General features: G+C 57.7%; 2 protein-coding genes across 10 annotated transcripts; both read right to left on the bottom strand.

Moving 5' to 3' along the window:
- Nucleotides 1-1,495: 1,495 nt before the first annotated feature.
- SSH3 (slingshot protein phosphatase 3) lies at nucleotides 1,496-9,651 on the bottom strand. Of its 2 annotated transcripts, none has more exons than XM_072790095.1 (14): nucleotides 9,442-9,651; nucleotides 8,903-8,940; nucleotides 8,088-8,319; nucleotides 6,865-6,983; nucleotides 6,711-6,782; nucleotides 6,300-6,365; nucleotides 6,020-6,208; nucleotides 5,840-5,933; nucleotides 5,301-5,429; nucleotides 5,174-5,220; nucleotides 4,306-4,452; nucleotides 3,911-4,111; nucleotides 3,541-3,814; nucleotides 1,496-2,486 (listed from the first exon to the last, which is right to left on the bottom strand). In XM_072790095.1, exons 1-14 carry the CDS (start codon nucleotides 9,505-9,507, stop codon nucleotides 2,214-2,216), a joined length of 1,947 nt encoding a protein of 648 aa, XP_072646196.1. In that variant the 5' UTR covers nucleotides 9,508-9,651; the 3' UTR covers nucleotides 1,496-2,213. The 2 variants fall into 2 exon arrangements, with proteins under 2 accessions (XP_072646196.1, XP_072646195.1); XM_072790094.1 differs by having other exon boundaries at nucleotides 8,903-8,943; nucleotides 9,442-9,650.
- A 981-nt stretch (nucleotides 9,652-10,632) lies between these two features.
- Nucleotides 10,633-20,515, bottom strand: ANKRD13D (ankyrin repeat domain 13D). 8 transcript variants are annotated; one of them, XM_072790104.1, is made up of 15 exons: nucleotides 20,320-20,515; nucleotides 19,689-19,824; nucleotides 19,430-19,572; nucleotides 18,665-18,710; nucleotides 18,441-18,584; nucleotides 17,997-18,186; nucleotides 13,975-14,050; nucleotides 13,494-13,575; nucleotides 13,224-13,285; nucleotides 12,992-13,122; nucleotides 11,980-12,137; nucleotides 11,767-11,889; nucleotides 11,523-11,686; nucleotides 11,353-11,444; nucleotides 10,633-11,005 (listed from the first exon to the last, which is right to left on the bottom strand). In XM_072790104.1, the coding sequence occupies exons 1-15, from the start codon at nucleotides 20,407-20,409 to the stop codon at nucleotides 10,792-10,794; spliced, it is 1,851 nt and encodes a 616-aa protein (XP_072646205.1). In that variant the 5' UTR covers nucleotides 20,410-20,515; the 3' UTR covers nucleotides 10,633-10,791. The 8 variants fall into 8 exon arrangements, with proteins under 8 accessions (XP_072646205.1, XP_072646197.1, XP_072646199.1 ...); XM_072790096.1 differs by having other exon boundaries at nucleotides 13,984-14,050; nucleotides 20,320-20,511; XM_072790098.1 differs by having other exon boundaries at nucleotides 19,448-19,572; nucleotides 20,320-20,511.
- Nucleotides 20,516-21,104: the final 589 nt, after the last annotated feature.

Below are 21,104 nucleotides of genomic sequence, written 5' to 3'. Positions count from 1 at the left end.
GATGCAGACAGAGAGAGGCAGAAGCCAGCTCCTCACAGGGAGCCTGATACAGGACTCAATCCCTGGACCCAGATCATGCCCTGAGCCAAAGGCAGATGCTCAACCACTGAGCCACCCTAGTATCCCCATCTGCATTTTTGATGCAAAGTTTCCCCTTCAGTTTTTGTTTCCCTCTGTGCTGAATTCTTATTTCTCAGAGTTCTCCACAGATTCTGGTCAGCCCAGGAGCTCTGGGTTCATGAGAGGACCCTCCCTCTCAGTGGCAGAGGCTGCAGGAGGGCAGGGCCCTGCCTCGGCTTCCTCCTGACACTGTTGCCCTACCTGCCCCTAACCCCAGCTTAGGACTACTGAAAAGGCAGTCTGGATGGGGCTCATGGCTGGCTGTAGGATGGCAGGTAGCCCTCACTGTTTGCTCAGAAGAGTGGACCAGCCAAGTGGTTCAAGGTTTCTCTGGACCCTACCTGTGACCCTAGGCATGTCACCCACAGATAGATACAAATTGTTTCTCCTCTAGAGAACATGTTGAGGGGGAATTCTATCAATATATAGATGACATATATTGTTAAAATACCAAAGTGGGGGACACTGAGGGATTTCCTGGTCTAATCCCTTTGCTTTATAGAAAGAAGCAGAGACTTGAGGTGGAGTAACTTCTGAGTGGCAAAGACAGGGCTAGAACCCAGGCTCCCTGCCCCTTGGTACTCTAGGGTTAGAGCAGTGCTAGGGTCCTACCAGGGCCTGGATGAGATATGCCCTTAAAATGGGGCATGAGTTCTCAATCAGTGAGAACATTTGGTGCTAACTCCTACCTCTGAGTCGGCTTTGAAGGAAGGAGTTGCATACCCACCCCCAATTCCAACCGAAGTAGTGTCACAGGGCAGAGAATATGATCTTGGGAAGACAGGATAGAAGTGACCAAGATGGAACCACTTACTCTTCTCAAACACTAAACCTGACCAAAAAGAACCCCTACGTAGAAGGCGAGGGCCCATCGACGGGCCTTCTTCCTCAGCAGTGATGGGCTGGTTTGGAAAATCAGGCTCTGTTCCATGTTAGCAGGAGGAAGATTCTTGGGACCCAAAATGTGCTCGAGAACCATCATCAAGTATCCAAAAGGAGCCTTAGTGTCTCAAACAGTTATGGTCCTGTCCAGATAAGTGTTGGCAGCTCCCACTTTCTCATGGGTAACTCCCTTCAGCTGTCTCTGTTGAGCACTTGCTGCCCAGTGTAGACGTGCCCCTCCTGCCCCTTGCCAACCTGCCTGAGGGGTACATGGGCAGCTAACATTTACCCAGGCCCTGCCCTCAGAGATGAGGGAGACAGCACCGGTCTCCCCTCTTCTCTTCCTCATTTTTCCTCTCCCTCCTCCCCAAACCCACCACTCCCCCAAACAGGCCTGTCACAAGACACCTGGGAGCTGTGAGCAGACCCGGCGGGCTAGGAGAAACCAAATTCCTTGTGTAACCAGAGAAGGATCAGACTAACAGGCAGATAGTTTTATCATAAAAGTGAAAATAGTATGAAAATGTTTATTTCTAAGTACAAAGCCCAATACTATGAAGAAGACTGTGAAGGACAAAAAGAAGACTCTCTTTGGCCCGGTGTCCTGTGACCCAGTGCAGTGCTGCGGGGGAGTAGTGATAAGTTTGGGGCAGCAGCAAAAGATCAGCTGGTGTGGAGTGTGGGAAGGAGGCCCACCCGCCAGCCCCATCTGTGGGCCAGCTCTCCACTCCTCAGCGCCACCAGGACTGGGGACTGAGGTCACTCTCGGCCTTTATGCGCTGCTGGTTCTCTGGCTTAGTGGACCCCAGGAAGGAAGAGGACGGGTGAGGCAGGTGGGAATGGGTGAGGGAGTGAGCATGAGCCTTTCTGCACTGGGAAACTCAGTTTTTTTTAATTCTGTGGCTGCAAGTGGATGTTTCGGGCAGCAATGGAGAATGAAAACAAGGCGCTCTTGCCCTCAAAGGTATTGTCAGCGTCGTCTCTGTCACATCCCCATTATCGACAGAGAAGGTCTTGAGCCCTTGGAAAGATGGACATGTCTGAGACTTAAGGCTGTAGCAGCTGAGGCTGTAGTGATGGAGTCTTGGGGTCACCTGGGGAGGAGCTAAAAGGAATGTGGACAGGCGGGCAGGAGTGAAGGGTGCTCCTCCCAGGAGCTGTGTGCCGGCCCCTCTATTTGTGTCTAGGGGGCCATGGGCATGTGTGAGGGCTCAGGCCTCACCCTCCTCCCCACTGCCATCCACGCTGGCCTGCCTCACCACCTTCCCTCGGAGCCTGGGTGTGGAGGAACCACCAGCCTCCCCCTGCTCCTGGAAGGCCTGGGTCCGGCTGGCCACCAGGGCGGCGCTGTTGAGGGCAACCACAGACTGGCGGGATTTCAGGGCAGGCCAAGGCCCCTTGCCACAATGCCGGCCTCCCTTGGCCTTTGAGAGCTGAGGGAGAGGCTCTGGAGGGTCTTCCTCTGAAGATTCATTTGAAAACACCTGGCAGGGTCAGAGTAGAAGAATCATGAGAAGTCTTTCCAGGGCAGAGGCATTGAGCACAAAGCCTGGAAAGGGGCAAGGGCGGAATGTTACGTGAATGCAGAAAACCTGAGCTTACTCATGGGTCACATTTCCACGGGAAAGAAGACAGCACCCCAGCCCCACTGTCCCTGCTCCTCAGCCTTCACCTGTCTACAGCCTTTTGGCCCCAGAAGCCCTCCTGAGCTTTCCTTGCACCTGCCATATCCTTGGCGCCCCTCTCTGCCTTTGTACCATCATTCCTGAGAGCCTTCCAGGTGCTGGGCTCTGAGCCAGGTGCCAAGTGAAGACACTCTGACTTTAGGAACACCCACACTCATCCACAACCATCCATACCCAGTGCCACCTCCTCCAGGAAGCCTCTCCCAAATGTTCCCATGTTCCTGCCCTCTGTGACGAGCTCCTTCCTCCAGGTCAGCCACCTTGCCTTGAATCATGGGGTGGGGATGGGGGTGGGGATGGGGGTGGGTTCTGGCTTCCTAAGGCAAAGGCCCACCTCTGGTCTTCTACTTGTGCCCTGCAGCATGTAGCACAGAGATGATGCTCAACTGTGCAGCCAGTACTTGGTTGTGTGGATGCCATGACCCCTCTGCACCCATCCTCTGATAGGTTGCCCCTCAGATTTGGGAGGGGCTGCAGAGATCATCTCATCCACCTTGTCTAGGTCAAATGTTGGTTGTTCAGCTCCTGGCCTGGGGGAGGATGGCTGGGGGGGTGGGCCCTGGCCCTTAGGAAGCAAGTCTGTTCCTCAGGCTGAGAGTGCCTGCAGCTTCCAGCCCAGGGCTGGCTCGGCCCGGAAGCCCATGCGGATGCCCCCGGCCCCATGATGCTCTCCCTTTCCCACAGAGGGCAGCGCTCACTGGCCTCCACTGGGTCTCCCTGGCTGCTCTGAGGGGACGAATCAGAGCTGCCTGGGGAGTGATCCCCATGGGAAATGAAGCACCAGTCCTGGTCTGTCTCCTTCCTCCAGCCATCTTCCCCCTCTACTCTTGCTCCCCACGTGCCCCAGCCTCACCTCTGGCAGGTCACTGTCCCCTGAGGTGCCTTCCAGCTCGGGGGGAGGCTCCAGGAGGCTGATGGACCTCATGACCCCCCGGAGGTTGATACGGGGCCGTGGCCCAGGCTCTTCTTTCAGGGCTGCCTGGCTCTCCTCCAGACCCACAGCCTTCACCTCCCCACTGCCCCCTGGTTCTGGTGGAAGAGGTGGGAATGGTATGGAGACATCGGGGGCCAGGGGCTCCTCTGGGGAGGCCCCACCCACTTTCTGCTCCCAGACGTGGCTCTGCCGGCTGTAGGGAGGTAGCCCTGAGTCAGCTTTGAGTGACCCAGCGGCCACCCCAGCTCCCACACCCACCTACTGCCTTCCCCCTGTCTCCCACAAGTACCTGGCAGTCAGGATGCCCTGGTAGGTCTGCAGCTGGCGCAGAAAGCCCGGGTTGGGGCGGGCAATGGGCCGGAGCTCCTGCACGTGGCGCAGGGCCTGCTCCAGGCTCCAGCCGTACTGCTTCATGGCATAAGCGATCACCGTGGCAGCTGAGCGGCTGACGCCCATCTTGCAGTGGACAAGCACCCGAGTGCCCTGCGCTCTGTGGAGGCAGAACACGGTCAGCTCCCTGGTCCCTGCCCCTGTCAGGTGCCTTGCATCATGGGAGAAGGCCAGGCAGTGGTCCACCCAGGGCAGAGCAGGAGGGGGAGGCCCTGCCGGCCAGAAGGGGTCCTAGAGCTGAGAGCAAAGCCAGCAGAATGAGGGCATGGGGACACATGAAGCTGGGGAGCCCACCTTGCAGCCTCCACGAAGCGGTGTGTCTCCTTCCAGTGGGGGAGCAGCTGGGCTGACTCCTCATCCCAGAGGCGCACGTTGTGGTAGATGAAGCGCTCGGGGTAGAAGTTGTCAATCTCTCGGGCCATGTTCAAGATGTGGCTGACCCTTGAGCAGAGGGCAGGAGGCCCACTGACCAACAGCCTGCCCAGCAGCCCTTGGCTGGTTCTGAGAGTCAGGCGGGGGCGGGGGGGGGGTGGCGGGGGGGCGGGGGGAGGTGGCAGCTGTGACCCTGAGCATCCTGTTGCCCTGCCCTGCCGGGGTTGAGATTTCCCCTCTGGCCTGACTAGCTGCTGGGCTGACGGCAGCACTCAGCCTTCTATTATTCTCAAAGGTCAGTCAGAGAAGAGCTTGGAGCAAAGCTGAGACTGGGTGGGTCTGCGGCAGCAGGGTGGCAGCAGGGTGACGGGGCCACAGTGAGTTTCCCGGAAGCCCACGGTGGGCAAAGGGCAGGAACCTGTGAGAGCAGGCAACCGGGTCCCCCGGGGAGAGTGCCACGGGCTTCTCCCTCTAGGGGAGGTCAGGTGGAGAGGAGCTTTCCCACTGCCGCCCCTCTGCTCTGCAGGCTGAGCCCCTCCATCCGGGCCTTGTCTGGTGCTTGCTTCACAGCGTGGGGGGCCAGTGGACCCAAGGGAGCCGCCAGCAGGCCTGTCTTCTCTCTGCCTGAGGCCTCACAGGGGGAGCAGCCCCGGGCAGGGGCAGGGCGGGCAGTGGAACTAGCAGCTCCTGGGGGCCTGGGGGCGGTTCTGGCCAAGTTGCCCCTTGGAAGGAGGCCAAGTGAAGCGGGGAGACAGAAGGTGGCCAGTCCTGGGGGAGCTTGGGGCCCTACCTGTTTCTCTGTAGCTCCTCCAGGTTGGCTGCATTCCACTCCGAGCCCTGCAGAGGGAGAGAAGCATCCTCCTCCGTTCCCCAGAGGTGGGCCCTCCCACCCTGCCCTCCTGCACCCCGCTGCTCACCAGGTAGAGGTGGGGGAAGATGCGGGAGGCGCGGTCTTGCTGGGCCATGAGAAGCAGCATCTGGTTATCAATGAAGTCTCGGTACTGCTGGAGCGGGCGGCCCAGGCGCAACTCCAGGGCCTGGCGGATCTGCAGGCAGAGCCCAGCAGGTGGCGCTCAGGGGGGCACCCTGCAGGCGCCCCGAGGCCCCACCCTTCCCTCTGGGGCCTCAGAGGACAGTACCTGTCCCATCTAGACAGAAGGCTGAGGCCAGGCGTGGGGGACTGGCTCAGGAGCGTAGGAAAGCAAGATGGGAAGGAAGAGAGGAAAGCTCTGGCCCAGTTGGAGGACCACCACCCCCCACCAGACCCCCGCCCTGCCAGGGACCGCTCCCTCCTCACCCCTGCTCCTTCCCAGCACCAGCCCACCTCTTTGGGTTTTTGGGATTTGTTCTTTTATTTAACATAGGCTCTATACTCAGAGTAGGGCTTGAACTCATGACCCCAAGATCAGGAGTCCCATGCTATAGGCCTGAGCCAGCCAGGCGTCCCCCAGCCCACCTCTTTGGAAGTGACGCTCTCCAGGTCACTGGTGTCCAGCACCTCCCACAGCTCAGCCCGGATCGCCTGCTCCATCTGCTCCTGTTCCGAGGGCCTGGGAGCCGAGCCCATCAGTCCACAGACCCTTTCCCCAGGAACTCGGCCACGGCACCCTCCCTCTCCACCCCTCCCCGCACTGACCGGCCAGGCCCGGGACTAGGAGGCCGCAGAGACTCCAGGTCGGCCATGGCCATCCACTCGTTGAGGCAGCTCTGGTCAGAGCTCAGTTTCTCCTGGTAGTGTGCAGCCCAGGTCAGGGCATTGCCCCCTGGCACGAGACCACTGCCGAGAGCCGCCTCACAGGCTTGGTGCAACACCTGGAGCGTGGCCCTGGGACAGAGGAGACTCTGGGTCCCACTGACCTCCCTGCTGCCCCGCTCCGCCCCTGCAGCCCGCTCTGAGGAAGCGTGTGAACCCTTACCACATGGTCTGGATGGAGATCGGCTTGAAGATCCGGCTTTGCCCACCAGACGTCACACTGAAGCCCCTGAGGGAGATCAGGTGGGGGTGGAACCCAACTCCAGGCTCTGGGACAGAGCCCCTGGGAGGCCCACCAAAAAGCTGCCTTAGGAGGCTGGTCCTCAGAATATGTGCACATCCTGGGCTTCAGGATAAGCCCCATTTACCAGATAAGGGGCAGCTGAGGCCCAGAGAAGCTAGGCAACTTGCCTAGGATCGCACAGCAAATCTGAGGCAGAGCTGAGTGGGCCCAGGCCCAGGTACTAGCCTGGAGTTCACCTCCTGCTCCCTAGCGTCTAGACGTCCCATCACATGCATCACCCTGCTGGCCCCACCGCTACCCGTCCTCCTCCCTCTGGCTGCCACCTCTTACCCGTCTCCATCTAGGTACACCTGGGTGTCACTCCAGAGTGGCAAGACCAGGCCTAGGGTGCAGCTGGAGGAACTGGCAGGGGACAGAAGAAAAGCCACTGTCTCCTCAGCATCTCCCTTCCTCGCCCCCCCTCCCCTGCTTTCCCTGCTCCCACCTGCTGTCGGGGAAGTCTACCCCCAGAAGGACTGTCTCATCCTGGCTCAGGTGTTCCCTTGTGGAGACTACCAACAGGTAGCGGAGCCGGGGGGGCCGTGCTGCCTCCAGCTGGGCTGCCTGGGGAAGACAAGGTGGGGGAAGCCCAGGGTGACAGTGGCCCAAGAAGACCCTCCACCCCTGCCCCCACTGGACACACACCTAGGCCTAGAACAGACCTGCTGCCTGCCCTTCTCAGACACCAGACTATGCTTATAATCCAGGGGTTCCCAACTTTTGGATTTCATGGTCCAACAAAATGTTTAAGAAGATTTTTCTTGGGATCCCTGGGTGGCGCAGCGGTTTGGCGCCTGCCTTTGGCCCAGGGCACGATCCTGGAGACCCAGGATCGAATCCCACGTCGGGCTCCCGGTGCATGGAGCCTGCTTCTCCCTCTGCCTGTGTCTCTGCCTCTCTCTCTCTCTCTCTCTGTGACTATCATAAATAAATAAAAATTAAAAAAAAAAAAAAGAAGATTTTTTTTAAAGGGGGTATATGTGGGAAAAAGGAGAGAATGGGCCTGACACAGATAGCCCGAGTTTAGCTTCTGCCTAGGAAGGAGGTTTAGAAACAGCCTTTTTACTCAGTCATTACTATCATTCAATTCCAGAAAGGTTTCTCACCCCAGAAATACTAAGGACATGATCCCACAATGAAGGACGGTGCTTCTGTGGAATAAATTCAGCTTTATGAATGGCTGCCTGCATTTTGTTTTGCCCATCTTGTTGCAGACAGTGCGATGCCCCAGAGGCATCTGGGAACTGGTCCTCAATCCTCAAGCTCCCACCTATGCCCCACCCCACCCCCGTGGTGCCTGGCCCTCCTCCAGCTCAGCAGGACCTCCAGAGCAACAGGCCAGGCCTTCAGTATGGGAATGGACAACTCACGGTGTCAGGAAGGGCTTGCACTCGCCTCTCTATAATTACCAGCTCTTGGCCCTAATCTGTCCTACAGGCTCAAGCAGGACGGACCTCCCCTTGTAGTTTCCCACACCTCCGGAGATCTGAAGATATGACTGTGCCCTGCTGAAACGGCGATTCATTGGGATTTGGGGGTTCCTATTACCTAGCCCCCACACCACTGTTTCCCAGGCAAGCACACACGTTAGCTCCCTTCCACCCTCTCCCTGCAACCCCCAGCTCTCTCCTCTCTCCCCTTCTCAGAGGGCTCTGGGTCACTGCTCACCAGGCGCATGTCGTCCTGTGGCCTCAGGAGCTCCACCATGAGATGCAGATGCTGACTCTGCTCCTGCTTCCTGGGACTCTGGAGCCCTTGCCCATCATCTGTCTGGTCCCCGTGGGGCTGTTTTTCACCCAAGGGTCTCTCCACTGCCTCCGGGCCGGCCTCAGCTGCTTCTCCATTGTCTTCTCCATCCTGCAGTCCCAGGACAGCCCCACGGAGCACTGCAAAGCTCTGCCTGGCAGGGCAGCAGGGAAGGCATTATGATCCGCCGTACCCCTCAAGGCAGGTGCACCAGAATCACCCACCAGGCTTGTAAAAACAGGTGTTCGGCGCCATCCTTGGAGAGTCAGTAGGTCTGGACTGGAGCCTAAGAATGTGCATTTCTAACCAGTTCCCAAGTGCTGAGGCCATGACCACATTTTGGGAACCACTGTCTCAGAGGCTCTCAAGCCTTCAACCCACTTGTCTAAGGGGGGCAGGGGCCAAGGGTTGCTCCCTTTCCCTTCCCACCCGCATAACTCAGGAGATGCTGTTAATCTGGTGGTGACTCAGGAGTCTTTGGGCCCTGTTGTCTCACCCTGCCCTTTGGCTTGTGACTACTGGCCTGAGCCAGGGTCCATGATGGTGGTGAAGGAGGAGGGTGATGAAAGCTAAGGGTAGCCAGGTCAGTGCTACAAGGCAACTGTGCTCACTGGCCATGCCCTCTGGCAACACTGCCCCGCACATTCAGCAGCTACTTTGGCTGTGAGTCCTGCAGGATGGCAGCAGCCAGGCCTGGCGGCTGGATGTAGGCGTCTGTGTTGGGGAGAGGTGCTCACCTTCGCTGGAGCCGGCTTCTCCGCTTGGATGCCTGGCCCTGCTGAGAAAGCGCCCCCCAGGGCAGAGTCAAGTAGGCAGAGGCAAGGACTTTCCTCTCTGTTCTCAGGGTTTGGGGGTGTAGAGGGGGGGGATCTCCCCCCGACCACCACCAGGGACTGGAACCAGGAAAGGTGTCAGGTCCCTTCCCAAACTAGTCCGCTCCCCACCCGGAGGACCTGGGGGAGCCCGGGCCCAGGTCCAGGTAGGGCAGCTGGGGTGAGAGTGGGTGGGGGTGCGAGAGGTGTCCAAGAGTTTGGCCCAGTTCTGGGCCTGGAAGTGGGTAGGGCCTCCGCAGTCTGGGCTGGAGCTTCAGGCTCCAGATCTTCAGTCTGAGTTCCTGGGAGCAAGACCCCCTCACAATCCCCTCCGGCGTGATACTTGGGGTCTGCCTCCCCACACCCCCAGGCTCAAGGGGAGGCCGGCAGCGGGCAGGGCGCGCTCCCCTGGGCCCCGCTGGCAGCCAACTGCGTGGGCCGGACCACCGCAAAGCCAGACTTACCGTGGGCCCCACGGGCGTGGAGTGGCCGCTGGCCGGGGGGGAGCGGCTCACTGTGACCAGGGCCATGGGGCCAGGCCGGGGACACCTGGGCCGGTCAGGGCACCGTGCCCTCCCACGGCTCTACAGACAGTCCCTGCCCCGCAGGACCAGGAAGGAGAGACCGGAGCAGCCAAGGCCTGGCACCTCCTCGGGGGCGGCCCTTAAAGGGCCAGGCGCCCGTCCAGCCCGGCCTGCGGAGCCAGCGCCGAGCGGCCGCCGCCCCTCCCTTCGCGTTGCCAGGGTTCGGCCGCCTCGCCCCCGCCCCCCCACCGCGTTGGGGGCGGGCCCGGGGCGGGGCGCAGGTGCGGAGCCCGGCTCCGAGGGAAGTGGCCAGAGGTCCTGCAACTTGCAGTCTTTGTTCCGGGGTTCCGGCGTCCCTGCCCCTGCCCCCGCCCACTTAGGTCAACCGTGCTACTTACTACCTAGCGGAGATGAGACCTAGGGAGGGAGGCCTGGGGACAAGGTCTTGGAAAGGATCAGACACAGTGAGCGCTAAATTGGGGGACACTCCAAAATTACTTCTTGCTGATTGGCCCTCATGCTTCCACTGTCTGCACGAATCATTGGGAGGCATGAAGAGCTTCAGGGGAAATAAAGCTGGATTTAGAACTAACCCTTGAGGCTCACAGTGGATCCTCAGGGCCACCTTGGAGGTGAGCAGGGCAGAGCTGCAGCAGAGGGAAGTGACTTGTCCAGAATCACCGGATAGAAAGGGACCCAGGCCTGGGGTGCAGTGGCTGCTCCCTGCTGGCTGGGAGTCATCTGGAGGCCCAGCCTCTCCATCTCTTGGACAGGTGCACAGGTGGGTTCTGGGAAAGCCCAGTGAGTGGCAGGAGGGACCTGGGTCTCCAACAGGTGGATCTGGCTCCAGGAAATTGATGTTTCCGGAGCAGCTACTCTGTAAGGGACCTGACCTAGGTTGGTTCACTTCACCCTCCTGACAGCCCTGGGGAGTGGGAGGCGGTCTCATTTTACAGCTGAGGAAACCTCAGCCCTGGGGGTGTGGGGAGGCAGACCCCAAGTATCACGCCGGGGCTCAGAGAAACTAAAGGGGCACAGCCAGGATTCAAACCCAGGTCTGAGGCCATTGCCCACTGCGTCTCCCATCAATGTCGCCTCCCCAGCTCATCTCCCCAGTGAGCAGAGTAAGCCTGCTGCTGAGTCTCTTTATTTTCACCTGGTCTCCAATGCAAGCCCACCTCCAGGGCTCCAGGCCCCAAGCTTGGCAGCAGACAGTTTATAAATAAATAAGTTACAAAAGCACATGGGGGAGCAGCATAGACCGCCCTCCCAGAGCTGGGTGCTGGGTGCTCAGTGCTCCGTGAGCGAGAGTTGCAGGATCCTCTGTAAGTCTTCCTCCTCCTGCTGCCCCCGTCGTTCCTGCTCCTCCTGCTCCCTCGAAGACAACTCCAGGGCCAGGCGAAGCTGTTCCTCAAAGCTTGGGGGGGCCCGGGCCAGGGGTGTCCTGTGAGGGGATTCTGGGCCATTGGGCTCTGTGGACATCTGCAGGCTTTCTTGGAGGGCCCTTTCAGACAAGGTGTGACAGGGAGGACAGACCAGTGAGTGCTGAGACTGGGGAAGAAGGCTAAGGGCTGGGACATGGCTGTGGAGGACATGGACAAGGAGAGAGTGGCTGGGAACCCAGGAGAACCAGAGAGAAGAGGCAAGGCAGGGGGCCCCATTCCCCCCATTCTCATGCTGCCTCTGGTATAGGCAGCGTTGCTGATGAGGATGGCCTTGGAGAGGGCCTGGGATCCTGGGACCAGCACCTCCCCACTACCCACCACCAGCAGCCAAGGACCCCCTGGCTGGGAGGGTCCTTGGGGCAGGACAGGCTGAGACATTGTCCTAGTAGGTTCTAGAGGGTCTCACCGCTCCAGCTGAAGCTGCTCCTCGTAAGCGGTGGCTTGGGGAGGAGGGTGGGCACCAGGCCGGGTGTTGGTCAGGGCTTCCCAGACAGTTACCTGTGGCAGATGAAGCCCCGAGCTGTCACGTCTGCCACCCCTGCCAGCACGCAGGGGCCGGGCCTGCCTGTGTCCCACCTGCTCAGCCTCTGCGCCTGCCTCCAGCAGGCTCTGGCGGATGGCAAACTGTAGCAGGTCATCATCTTCATCACGAAGGGGCTCGCTGCGCTCCGTGCCCAGCACACTGTACCCCTCGGGCACCTCAAACACGGCGGGGTCCACCTCACATGGGAAAGGGCTCCCTACGCAGGAAAAGAGCTGCACTCAGCCCCAGGGCCTAGGGCTGGGGAGCAGCACGGGCCCCCTCTGTCCTGTGGAGTACCTGATGTGGTGCCACCAGAGCCTGAGCTGGAGGTTGGCACCCACACCGAGTTCAGGGGCTCATCACAGCCACACAGGTTGCTGAAGGTGATGCGGGCATTGAGCACGTGGAAAAGGGGAATCTCTGTGGGGAAACAGTGAGGCTGAGCCACCCAGGGCCAGAGGCCAGCCCCCACCCTATCCCACCTCCCTGGTACCCCCTACCACCCCTCACCAATCTTGACTGGGAAGCCAGGGGGAAGGCGCAGGGTGATGAAGTCGCGCAGCTTGGCAAAGTGAGCGTTGCTGATAGCCATCAGGTCAATGATAGGTGTCACCTGGTCACCCAGGGAGAGCGGGTGCTCCTCACTCAGCCACAGTGTTGCCTTGAACCTACAGGGTATGTGAGTCAGGGAAGCTCTGGTGGCCCCCTGCTAAGACCCACCCACCGTGGACACCTGCCTCTGCTCCTGCCCTCTGCCAGGCCTGAACTGCCCTCTTCTCTGCTCAGCTGCCCTCACCTGCCCTCACCTGCCTCCCCCAGGAGCTTATGTCTTTTGGCTCTGGAGGGGCCCAGGCTGGGGCCTATGGTAACCTGTGCCAGCTCAACTCATCTGGATGCGGAGGGCGGGCTGGGCTGCTGGCTTCAATCAGGATCTCATCCATGGCTCCATCCTCCTCCATACCCCATACCTGCCAGTGCCTCTCACTTTGCCATATCTTGGGGTCCAACAAAGCCCAGAGGTCAGGACTACTGGGGTCCGAATCCCTGCTCCACCGCTCCGTGCTGAGTCTACCTGCAGTCCCTGGGACAGTGCTGGGCCCATCGTGAGCTCATCAGAGCCTCCTAGCATCCTTGTGAGCAGGTGGCTGAGTGTGACTGTTATTTAACTGATGAGAATAGACTCTCAGAGGGGAAAACATTTCCTTGGACCACAAAGTCAGATGATTGAGCTGTGAGCCCTCCTCTGCCACAAGCTGGCCTCTAGTAGGTGCTCGCTCATTCAATGGAATAGAAAACCATAAATGGGCGGTGGTGCTCATCACTCATTCATTCATCAAAGAAGAATAACCAGTCTTCTGGGCCAAGCCCTGAGCTGGGTGCCAACAACCACAGATAAGACGGACCTGGCTCCTGACCCCAAGGACAAGAGTCTAGCAGGAAGCCAGCTGGCTGAGTGGGTCCCCCACCCTGAGAGGGGTCCCCCACCCTGAGGGAATTCCCCAAACCAGCTCCAAGACCTCACCTCTGCACTTTGCTGGACATCTCAATGGGGCGGCCAATGTTCCTCGACTCCAAGCTGAAGTTGGGGTCGAAGTACTCACTGGGGGATATGGCTGTGGGGTTGGTGGGGCTGGCGGCCTGCTGCACAGGAGCCTGGGAGGACCCCAGGACCGCGCTGAGTGTTTAGGAAGGTGCCTGCCAGGCTCTGCCCGGCAGCCCCCTGCCCATGGCCCCCCACCCTGGGCGTGGCTCACCCCGCTGTGGGAGGAGTGCTGCTGGGCCATCCCGAGGAAGGACTGGAATGGAGTTTTCCCTCCTAAGAAGAAAAGGTGGGAGCTCATTAGGAGACTTTGGGCCACTGCTCCAAGACGGCCCCCACCACCATCCACCCTGGGAGTCTCTTATTGGGTGGGAGACAGAGCATGTGGGAATGGGGAAGGCTTCCCAGCTTAGCCCAGACCCCAGACCAGGGTGACCCCAGCAGATGGTGTGACTGGACAGCAGGCAGGCGCACCTGGGTTTACCTTTGCTCTTCGACTTGTCCTGATCAGAGAGGTGCTCCGTGCGAGTGCGTGTCACCAGCTCCACATTGGTGGCACTGTATACCTGGGGAGCAGGGAGACACAGGGGGAGCTGAGGGCTCAGAGCCTGTTGCCCACACTCAGCCTCACCAGTAAAGGACCAAAGTCCTCCTCTCTGTAGGGACAGATAGGATCTTGCCCCCCCCCCCCCCAAAGTGGAAGAGGTGGCAGGGTCTGAACCACAAGGGGTTCAGTAACGAGGGGAAAATGCTCCCCGTTTCATCTCGGTAACCTGGGTTGGGGCCCGTGCTGGGGTGATCCCTATGTGCTTGGCAGGGCCTGGGCACTAGGGCCCCACTGAGTTCCCATGGCCACAAAGGGCTTATGAGTCCACAGGCTATTCTGTCTCTCCTCCACATGAGTGGACGTGGAGAAGTGGTGGAGTTCCTGGGCCTTGTCTCCTACCCCAGCCCCCACCACTAGCCTCTCCTGCCTTGGCCTCGTAGCCGCTAACGGTTTCCATCTTCTCAGACCGCCAGCCCCAGATACCACATTTGTTCCTGAAACAGACCAAACAGGAGCTCATGAGGACCCGTACCCCTCAACTCTAGCCAGAACCTTCCCTTCCAGAGACCCCTTCCAATTAGCCTTCCCACTGTGAAACACACACGCAAGGGCCTTGAGAGGTTGCCTGGACAGCCAGGGACAATCCAACAAGGACTGGGGATACAACAGTACTAGGGAATCATCATTAATTTTGTTAGGTGTGACAACGGCGTTGGGGCTGGCTTTATAAACAGCCTCATCTGGCAGAGTCAGGGACAGAAGCATTTACTGTTAAAGCGATATGACATCTGGGATGTGCTTTAAAATAGTCCAGGGAAGGGGCACCCCTCATGGCTCAGTTGGTTAAGCATCTGACTTCAGCTCATGTCATGATGCCAGGGTCCTGGGATCGAGCCCCTTGTCAGGCTCCCTGCTCAGCAGAATTTGCTTCTCCCTCACCCTTTTCCCCTCCCCCTGCTTGTGCTTGTTCTCATTCTCTTTCTCAAATAAATAAAATCTTTTTTTTTAAGATTTTATTTGTTTATTCATAGAGACACAGGCAGAGGGAGAAGCAGGCCCCACACAGGGAGCCCGACATGGGACTCGATACAGGGTCTCCAGGATCCCACCTTGGGCTGCAGGCGGTGTTAAACCACTGTGCCACCAGGGCTGTCCCTCAAATAAATAAAATCTTAAAAAAAAAAAAAAAAGTCCAGGGACAGGGTGCCTGGTGGGGCTCAGTGGGTTGAACATCTGATTCTTGATTTCTGCTCAGGTCATGATCTTGGGGTCATGAGATAGAGCCCCATGTTGGGCTCTGCAGTGGGCATGAAGCCTGCTTAAGATTCTCGCTCTCCGTCCCTCCCCCCCACCTCTCTCTCCCTCTGAAAAAATAAAATAGTCTGAGGAGGGACGCCTGGGTGGCTCAGGGGTTAAGTGTCTGCCTTTGGCTCAGGGCGTGATCCCAGAGTCCCACATCGGGCTCCCTGTATGGTGCCTCCTTCTCCCTCTGCCTGTGTCTCTGCCTCTCTCTCTGTGTCCCTCATGAATAAATAAATAAAATCTTAAAAAAAAATAGTCTGAGGAAAAAAGAAAAGAAGGAAGGATAGATTCAACAAAATTAACAGAATGTTGGTAAGTGTTGGGCACTGGGCGATGAGGACATTCTAACTATTCTCTCTTCTTTAGTACATGTTTAAAATTTTACGGACTAAAAAGTGAAAAATAAAAGTATGTCTGACTCAACAATAATAGTTTCATGACATCAATACCCCACTTTTGACAATGGATAGGACAAGGAGACAAAAGATCAACAAGGAAATGTAAGACTTGAACAACCCTATAAACCAGACTGAACAGACTTTCTTAGAACACTCCACCCAACAACAACAGAATACACATTCTTCTCAGGTGCACATGGAACATTTCTCAGAACGGAGCATATGCTAGGCCATAAAGGAAGATTCAATAAAACTGAAAGGAAAAAAGTGATACAAAGTATGTTCTCCAACCACAAGGAAATGAGAAAAGAAGTCGATAACAATATAAAGATTTGGGAAACTCACAAATGTGTGGAAAGTAAACACGCTCCTAAATGACAATATTAAGAAAAAATGAATAAATAAAAAAAATCTTAAAAAAAAAAATTAAAGGGGATCCCTGGGTGGCTCAGCGGTTTACCATCTGCCTTCCGCCCAGGGCGTGACCCTGGAGACCCGGGATCGAGTCCCGCATCGGGCTCCCTGCATGGAGCCTGCTTCTCCCTCTGCCTGTGTCTCTGCCTCTCTCTCTCTCTCTCTCTCTCTGTGTCTCTCATGAATAAATAAAATCTTTAAAAAAAAAAAAATTAAAGACCTAAGTAAGTGGGAACTGATCTTATGTTCATGGTAGAGGACACTGAACACTGTTATGATGACAGTATGCTCCAAGCTGAGGTCCAAATTCAATGCAAACCCTATCAGAATCCCACCTGATGACTTCTTTGTAGAAACTGACAAACTGAATCTGGCATCCTGTGAAATCTCAAAGGACCCAGAACACCCAAAATAATCCTGAGCAAGAAGAACAAAGTCAAAAGACTCACACTTTCCAATTTCAAAACTTACCACAAGGCAACACTTACTAAGATAGTGTGGTATTGGCACAAAGATCAACATATAGGTCAATGAAATAGAACTGAGAATCCAGAAAGAAACCCATGCATCTATAGTCAACTGATTTTCCACAAGTGTGCCAAGACCATTCCATGGGAAAAGAACAGTCTTTTCCAGAAATGGTGCTGGGACAAGTGGGTCACACATGTGAAACTAGTGAAGGTGGATCCTTTCCTCACACCATATACAAATATTAATTCAATGGATCAGAGACCTGAACGTAAGAGCTAAAACTATAAAACTTTCAGAAGTCAATACAGGGAAAAATCTTTGTGCCTTTGGATTTGACAAAATGTTGTTCGATATGACGCTAGAAGCACAGGTGACAAGAAAAAAAATACATAAATTGTGATTCATGAAAATTAAAAACATGTGCTTCAAAGGACACGGTTGAGAGAGTGAAGAGTCAAATATTCTCCACAAAACGGGAGAATATTTGCAAATCGTATACCCAAGAAGGGACTTCTATCTAGAATACATAAAGAACTGCAACTCAATAGTAAAAAGACAACCCAATTTTTTTTTTACAACCCAATTTTTTAAATGCACAAAGGATCTAAATAGACACTTTTCCAAAAAAGAGATACAAGTGGCCAATGAGCACAAGAAAAGGTGTTCCACGTCATCATTAAGGGAACGCAAATCACAACCACAACGAAATACTACTTTTCACACCCGCTAGGGTGATTATAATCCAAAAATAAATAAATGAACGTCAATGTTGGTGAGTACAGGAAGAAACTGGAGTCCTCATACACTGCTGGGGGGTGGGGGGGATGTAAAATGCCTCAGGCACCTTGGTAAATGGTCCGGTGGTTCAATCAAATGTCCGGTTACCATGTGACCTAGGAATCATACCCCCAGGTGTCCACCTTAGAGAAACGAAAACTTTAGTCCACACAAGACCTTGTACACTAACGTTTACAGAAACGTTATTCATAACAGGCAAAAGGTGAAAACAATCCTAACATCCGTCAGTAGGTGAGTGAAGAAACAAAATGTGAGCTGGTCATACAATGGAGCCACGACAGGAATGAAGCAGTTATATGTTACAACCTGGATAAAATTTGAAAACATTCTGAACAGTGAAAGAAGTAACAAGAAAGCATGTACCATATGATCCCATGCACATAAGAGTCCAGAATGGGGAAATCTATAGAGAAAGTAAATGAGTGGTTGCCTAGGCTGGGGAAGGGGGTGAGGTCATGGGAGCTGATAGCTCCTGGATTTCTTTTTGGGGTGATGACAATGTTCGAAAGTTGACTGTGGTGATTGTCACATTTCTGTGAACAGACTAAAAACCACCAAACTGTACGCTTTAAGTGGGTGATCTGTAAGGTATACAAAATTATATTCCAATAAAGCTGTTTGTTTGTTTTTTCAAAAAGGTATCTCTGAAGTCTGTTCTGGGAACTGGGACATATGTTGTCAGAGAGAACAGCCTGGCCGGTAGGGTCAGATTCCTAGACTACCCACAAAGGGCTCTGGCCCAGAAACAGCCATACTACTGAGAAACCCACACTGGGCCAAAGAGCTGCCCCGAACACAGCCTAAATCCTTGTTAGGGGAAAACACATGAAAGCAGGAGTCAGGCCCCTGGGGCCCCTGACCTAGCTTCCTCCCCAGGGAGACAGCTGCCCAAGGACAGGCACGCAGGGGCCTGAAGGTTGCCATGGGACCTGCAAGCAGTCTGGGTGAGACACGGGGCCCGCAGGGACCCCTGCCCCCATCTGAGTGGCCTCTGTGGGTGGTTCACCCTCCCAGAGGCTTGGACCATGACCCACAGTGTGGCCAGGTCCCAACTGACCTCTCAAAGGCCACATTGCGAGTGTCCAGGTGGGTGGAGACGATAGGAGAGGTGAGGCGACTGGCCACGTGCTCTTCACTGGGCCGCATGGCGGCCAGCAGCGCTTCTGGCTCATGCAGGGCAAGCCCCAGTGTCTCGGTGTGCACCACCTGCCGGTCGTGGTCCACTTCCATCACCAAGGCGCCTGCCTCTGCCAGCCGGTATGGGTGTGTGAGGGGCACAAATCAGTGCTGGGCTCCAGCCGGTGGGGAAAAAGCCACCACGGTGCCCGCAGCCACCTGCTGCTAAGTGGGTGAGGCCCCAGCCCCTTGGTCCCCTCCACCCTCAACCTCAGTTTCCATATCTGGAAAGCAGAGAAAAAGAACTGCACTGTCCTCACAAGCCAGAGGAGGGTCTGGGAGGGTCCGGCCTGCTCATGCCCACAGGGAGTCCCCCCCAGCTCACCCTGGCCCTTGAAGATAAAGCTTCTCCTGCCGCGCTGCCAGGTCATGTGCTCGAAGCCCAGAAGACTGGTGTCCACCCGCAGGCTCTCACCCCGCTTCCACACTCGGTACACGTCACTGGGGCACATCTTGGACACGAGGGGCACTGCAGGAGTGTGGAGGTCACCGTGGTTCTTTCCCAAGGATCCCACCCACACCCCTAGAAGCCAAGCGGTCCTCACTCACCCCAGCTGGTGAATTCCCACTTCATCTCCACGTAGAAATCGGGGGCCTGAGACAGACCAGAGCACCTGTCAAGGCCTGCCTGGTACCAAGGATCAGTGTGCCTAGGGGGCTCCTTTTCTGTAGCCCCGCTCTGGGAGTCCAACCCATCAGCAAGTCTTAAAGTGCTATATCCCAGGTATACCCCCACTACAACCAACCGCCCCCCAGAAAGGGTGAGCGAAGTGGGGTCCTGAAAAGGCCTTGGAATAATCAGATTACAAGTATCTGAAGCCTGGAGGTCAGTCTCTACCTGGCCACTAGCCTGCTGAGAGGCCCTGGGGGAACTCCTTGCTTCCCCAGAGTCCCAGAGTCCTCATCTGTAAAGAGGGTACAATGACCCCCTCTGGGCCTGGTGGGGGGAGGGGCACAGGGACAGACAGGTATTCCAGGGCACCAGGCCACACCCACTGAGTCAGGAAAAACTCTCCCCCTAGGAAATATGCATTTGCCAGGAGACCCACATCCAAAGCCCCGTTTAGATTTCTGTATGAGGGACCCCTGATGTGGGCAATGGCTTTTCTCCTAAAGGGCTCAGTTTCACCCACCTGGGTCTGGACTCCTCTCTTTCCTACATGACCCTGGGGTGGGGTCAAGAGAGAGGATGTTGTCGACAGTGTTGGGAGAGCATGCTGCACAGACTGAGTGGGTGGTGGGTGACCAGAGTGACCCCATGCGGCCTGTCAGGGCCACTTGACGTGGCTCTCCACCCCTCCTTACTGGCCATACCTCTGTACCCTGCTGTACCTGACGGAGTTTGTTGAGCAATTCTGGAATGCCAGCCAGCCTCTGTGTGGCCCTCTGGTAGTCCCGATACTGGAGCACCAGCTGTACCATCTCTGGGTCCCCAGTGCTGACTGCCTCCTGCAGGACTAGGGGCACCAGGCCGCTGAGGGGAGCTCTGTCAATGGCCCCTGGCCTGGCCTTTCATTGCCGCGCACCAACCCCACTGCCAGCCTCAGGGGAGCCCCTCTGCCCCCTGCAGTACCTGCCCAGCCCTGGCAGCTCTCTTTGCCCACATTGGCATTGTGTCGAAGGAGGACTCTCACGGACTCCAGGTTCCCCAGGGACACAGCCAGCTCCAGGGGAGTGCGCCCCCGGGGGTCCTCCTGTTCAATGTCGTGCTGGGGGAGATGGGACATTCAGCACAGGGCAAGTAAAGAGAAGCAAGAAGGCCACTAGGCTGAACGTGGTTGGGAGTCATTGCGGGGAATAAGGACAGCACACAGGCCATGGACATGGTTGAGGGTGGCCTGTGGGTCCTCGTGGGAGGGGGGAGGGAGCAGGTGGGAAGGGCCTTCTGCCAGGAATAGAACTGGGGGTCCCGCAGAGGGGCCTGGTCAGGCAGAGGTGCAGCTGCAGATGTCTAGAACTGGAGGGACCTGGGGACCAGAACCAGGTGGCTTGTCCTCAGCCTGGCTCAGGGGTGGGGTGGCGCGAATTCGGGGACTGGACGCAGCGTGAAGCGGGGACACTGGCTGGGCAAGGCCCAGCGCTGGAAGCCGCGGCCGGAGGCTCAAGCGAGAGGGGCGGGTGACCCGGGCTTCGCATCAGGCGGGGCACAGCCCACGGCTCTGGGTGGGCTGCGCGGAGGAGAGCCCGGTGCCCCGCGGTCTCACCTGGCGGCTGTGCAGCGCGGCCTCCAGTTCGCGGTGCCGATTCGCCCAGACGAGCCGGTGCAGCGGGAAGGTGGGGCCCGGGCCGGCCATGCTGGGCCTCAGCGCCGCATCCCCGTTGGGAGGGCGGGCTCGGCGGGGGCGGCCCGGCCTCGCCTCGGCTTCGGGTCTGGCGCGGCCGCCTCGCCTCCGGGCCGCGCCGTGCCAAGGTGCGCCCACCGCAGCCCCGAGCCCGGCGACAGTGGCAGTGGCGGCGGCGGCGGCGGCGGCGGCGGCGCAGGCGGCGTGGAGGGCGGGCCGGGCGGGCCGGGCGGGCGGGGCGTGCCCGGGCGGGGCGGGGCGTCGGGCCGCGCGCCCCCTTGCCTTCCGCAGCCATGGCAACCGTGGCCGGGCCCGCGCGTGCTGGGGGCCGGACGAGGGGGGCCGGGCGACGGGCGCCGCTTAGTCGCCTTGGGAACTACGCGCGCCGGGGAAGGAGCGGGGGACCGCGTCCCGGGGACCCCGGCTGCAGCCGCGCTTGGGTCGGCCGGGGGGCGGTCTGCTGGGCGGGTCCTGGCTCCGGATCCTCTCGCAGCCTGCAGGGGGCGCCCCAGGCCCAGCGCATACCCCTGCTGGCGGGTCCGGAAAAGGAAGGAGGGAGTCCGGGGGCGGGGCGGGGTTCAGCCAGGGGCGGAGCCTGGGCCCCTGGGACGAGCGCGCGGGTGCGCGTGCGTGCTCCGAGGGCCACGGTCCGGCTTCCCTCGGGTTATCCGCGTTTCCCCCGCAGCCAGGCTCCTGTGCCCCGGACT

This window comes from Canis lupus, chromosome 21 (assembly GCF_048164855.1).
Source record: "Canis lupus baileyi chromosome 21, mCanLup2.hap1, whole genome shotgun sequence".
Taxonomy (NCBI): domain Eukaryota; kingdom Metazoa; phylum Chordata; class Mammalia; order Carnivora; family Canidae; genus Canis; species Canis lupus.
This window is presented reverse-complemented; position numbering and strand designations above follow the sequence as displayed.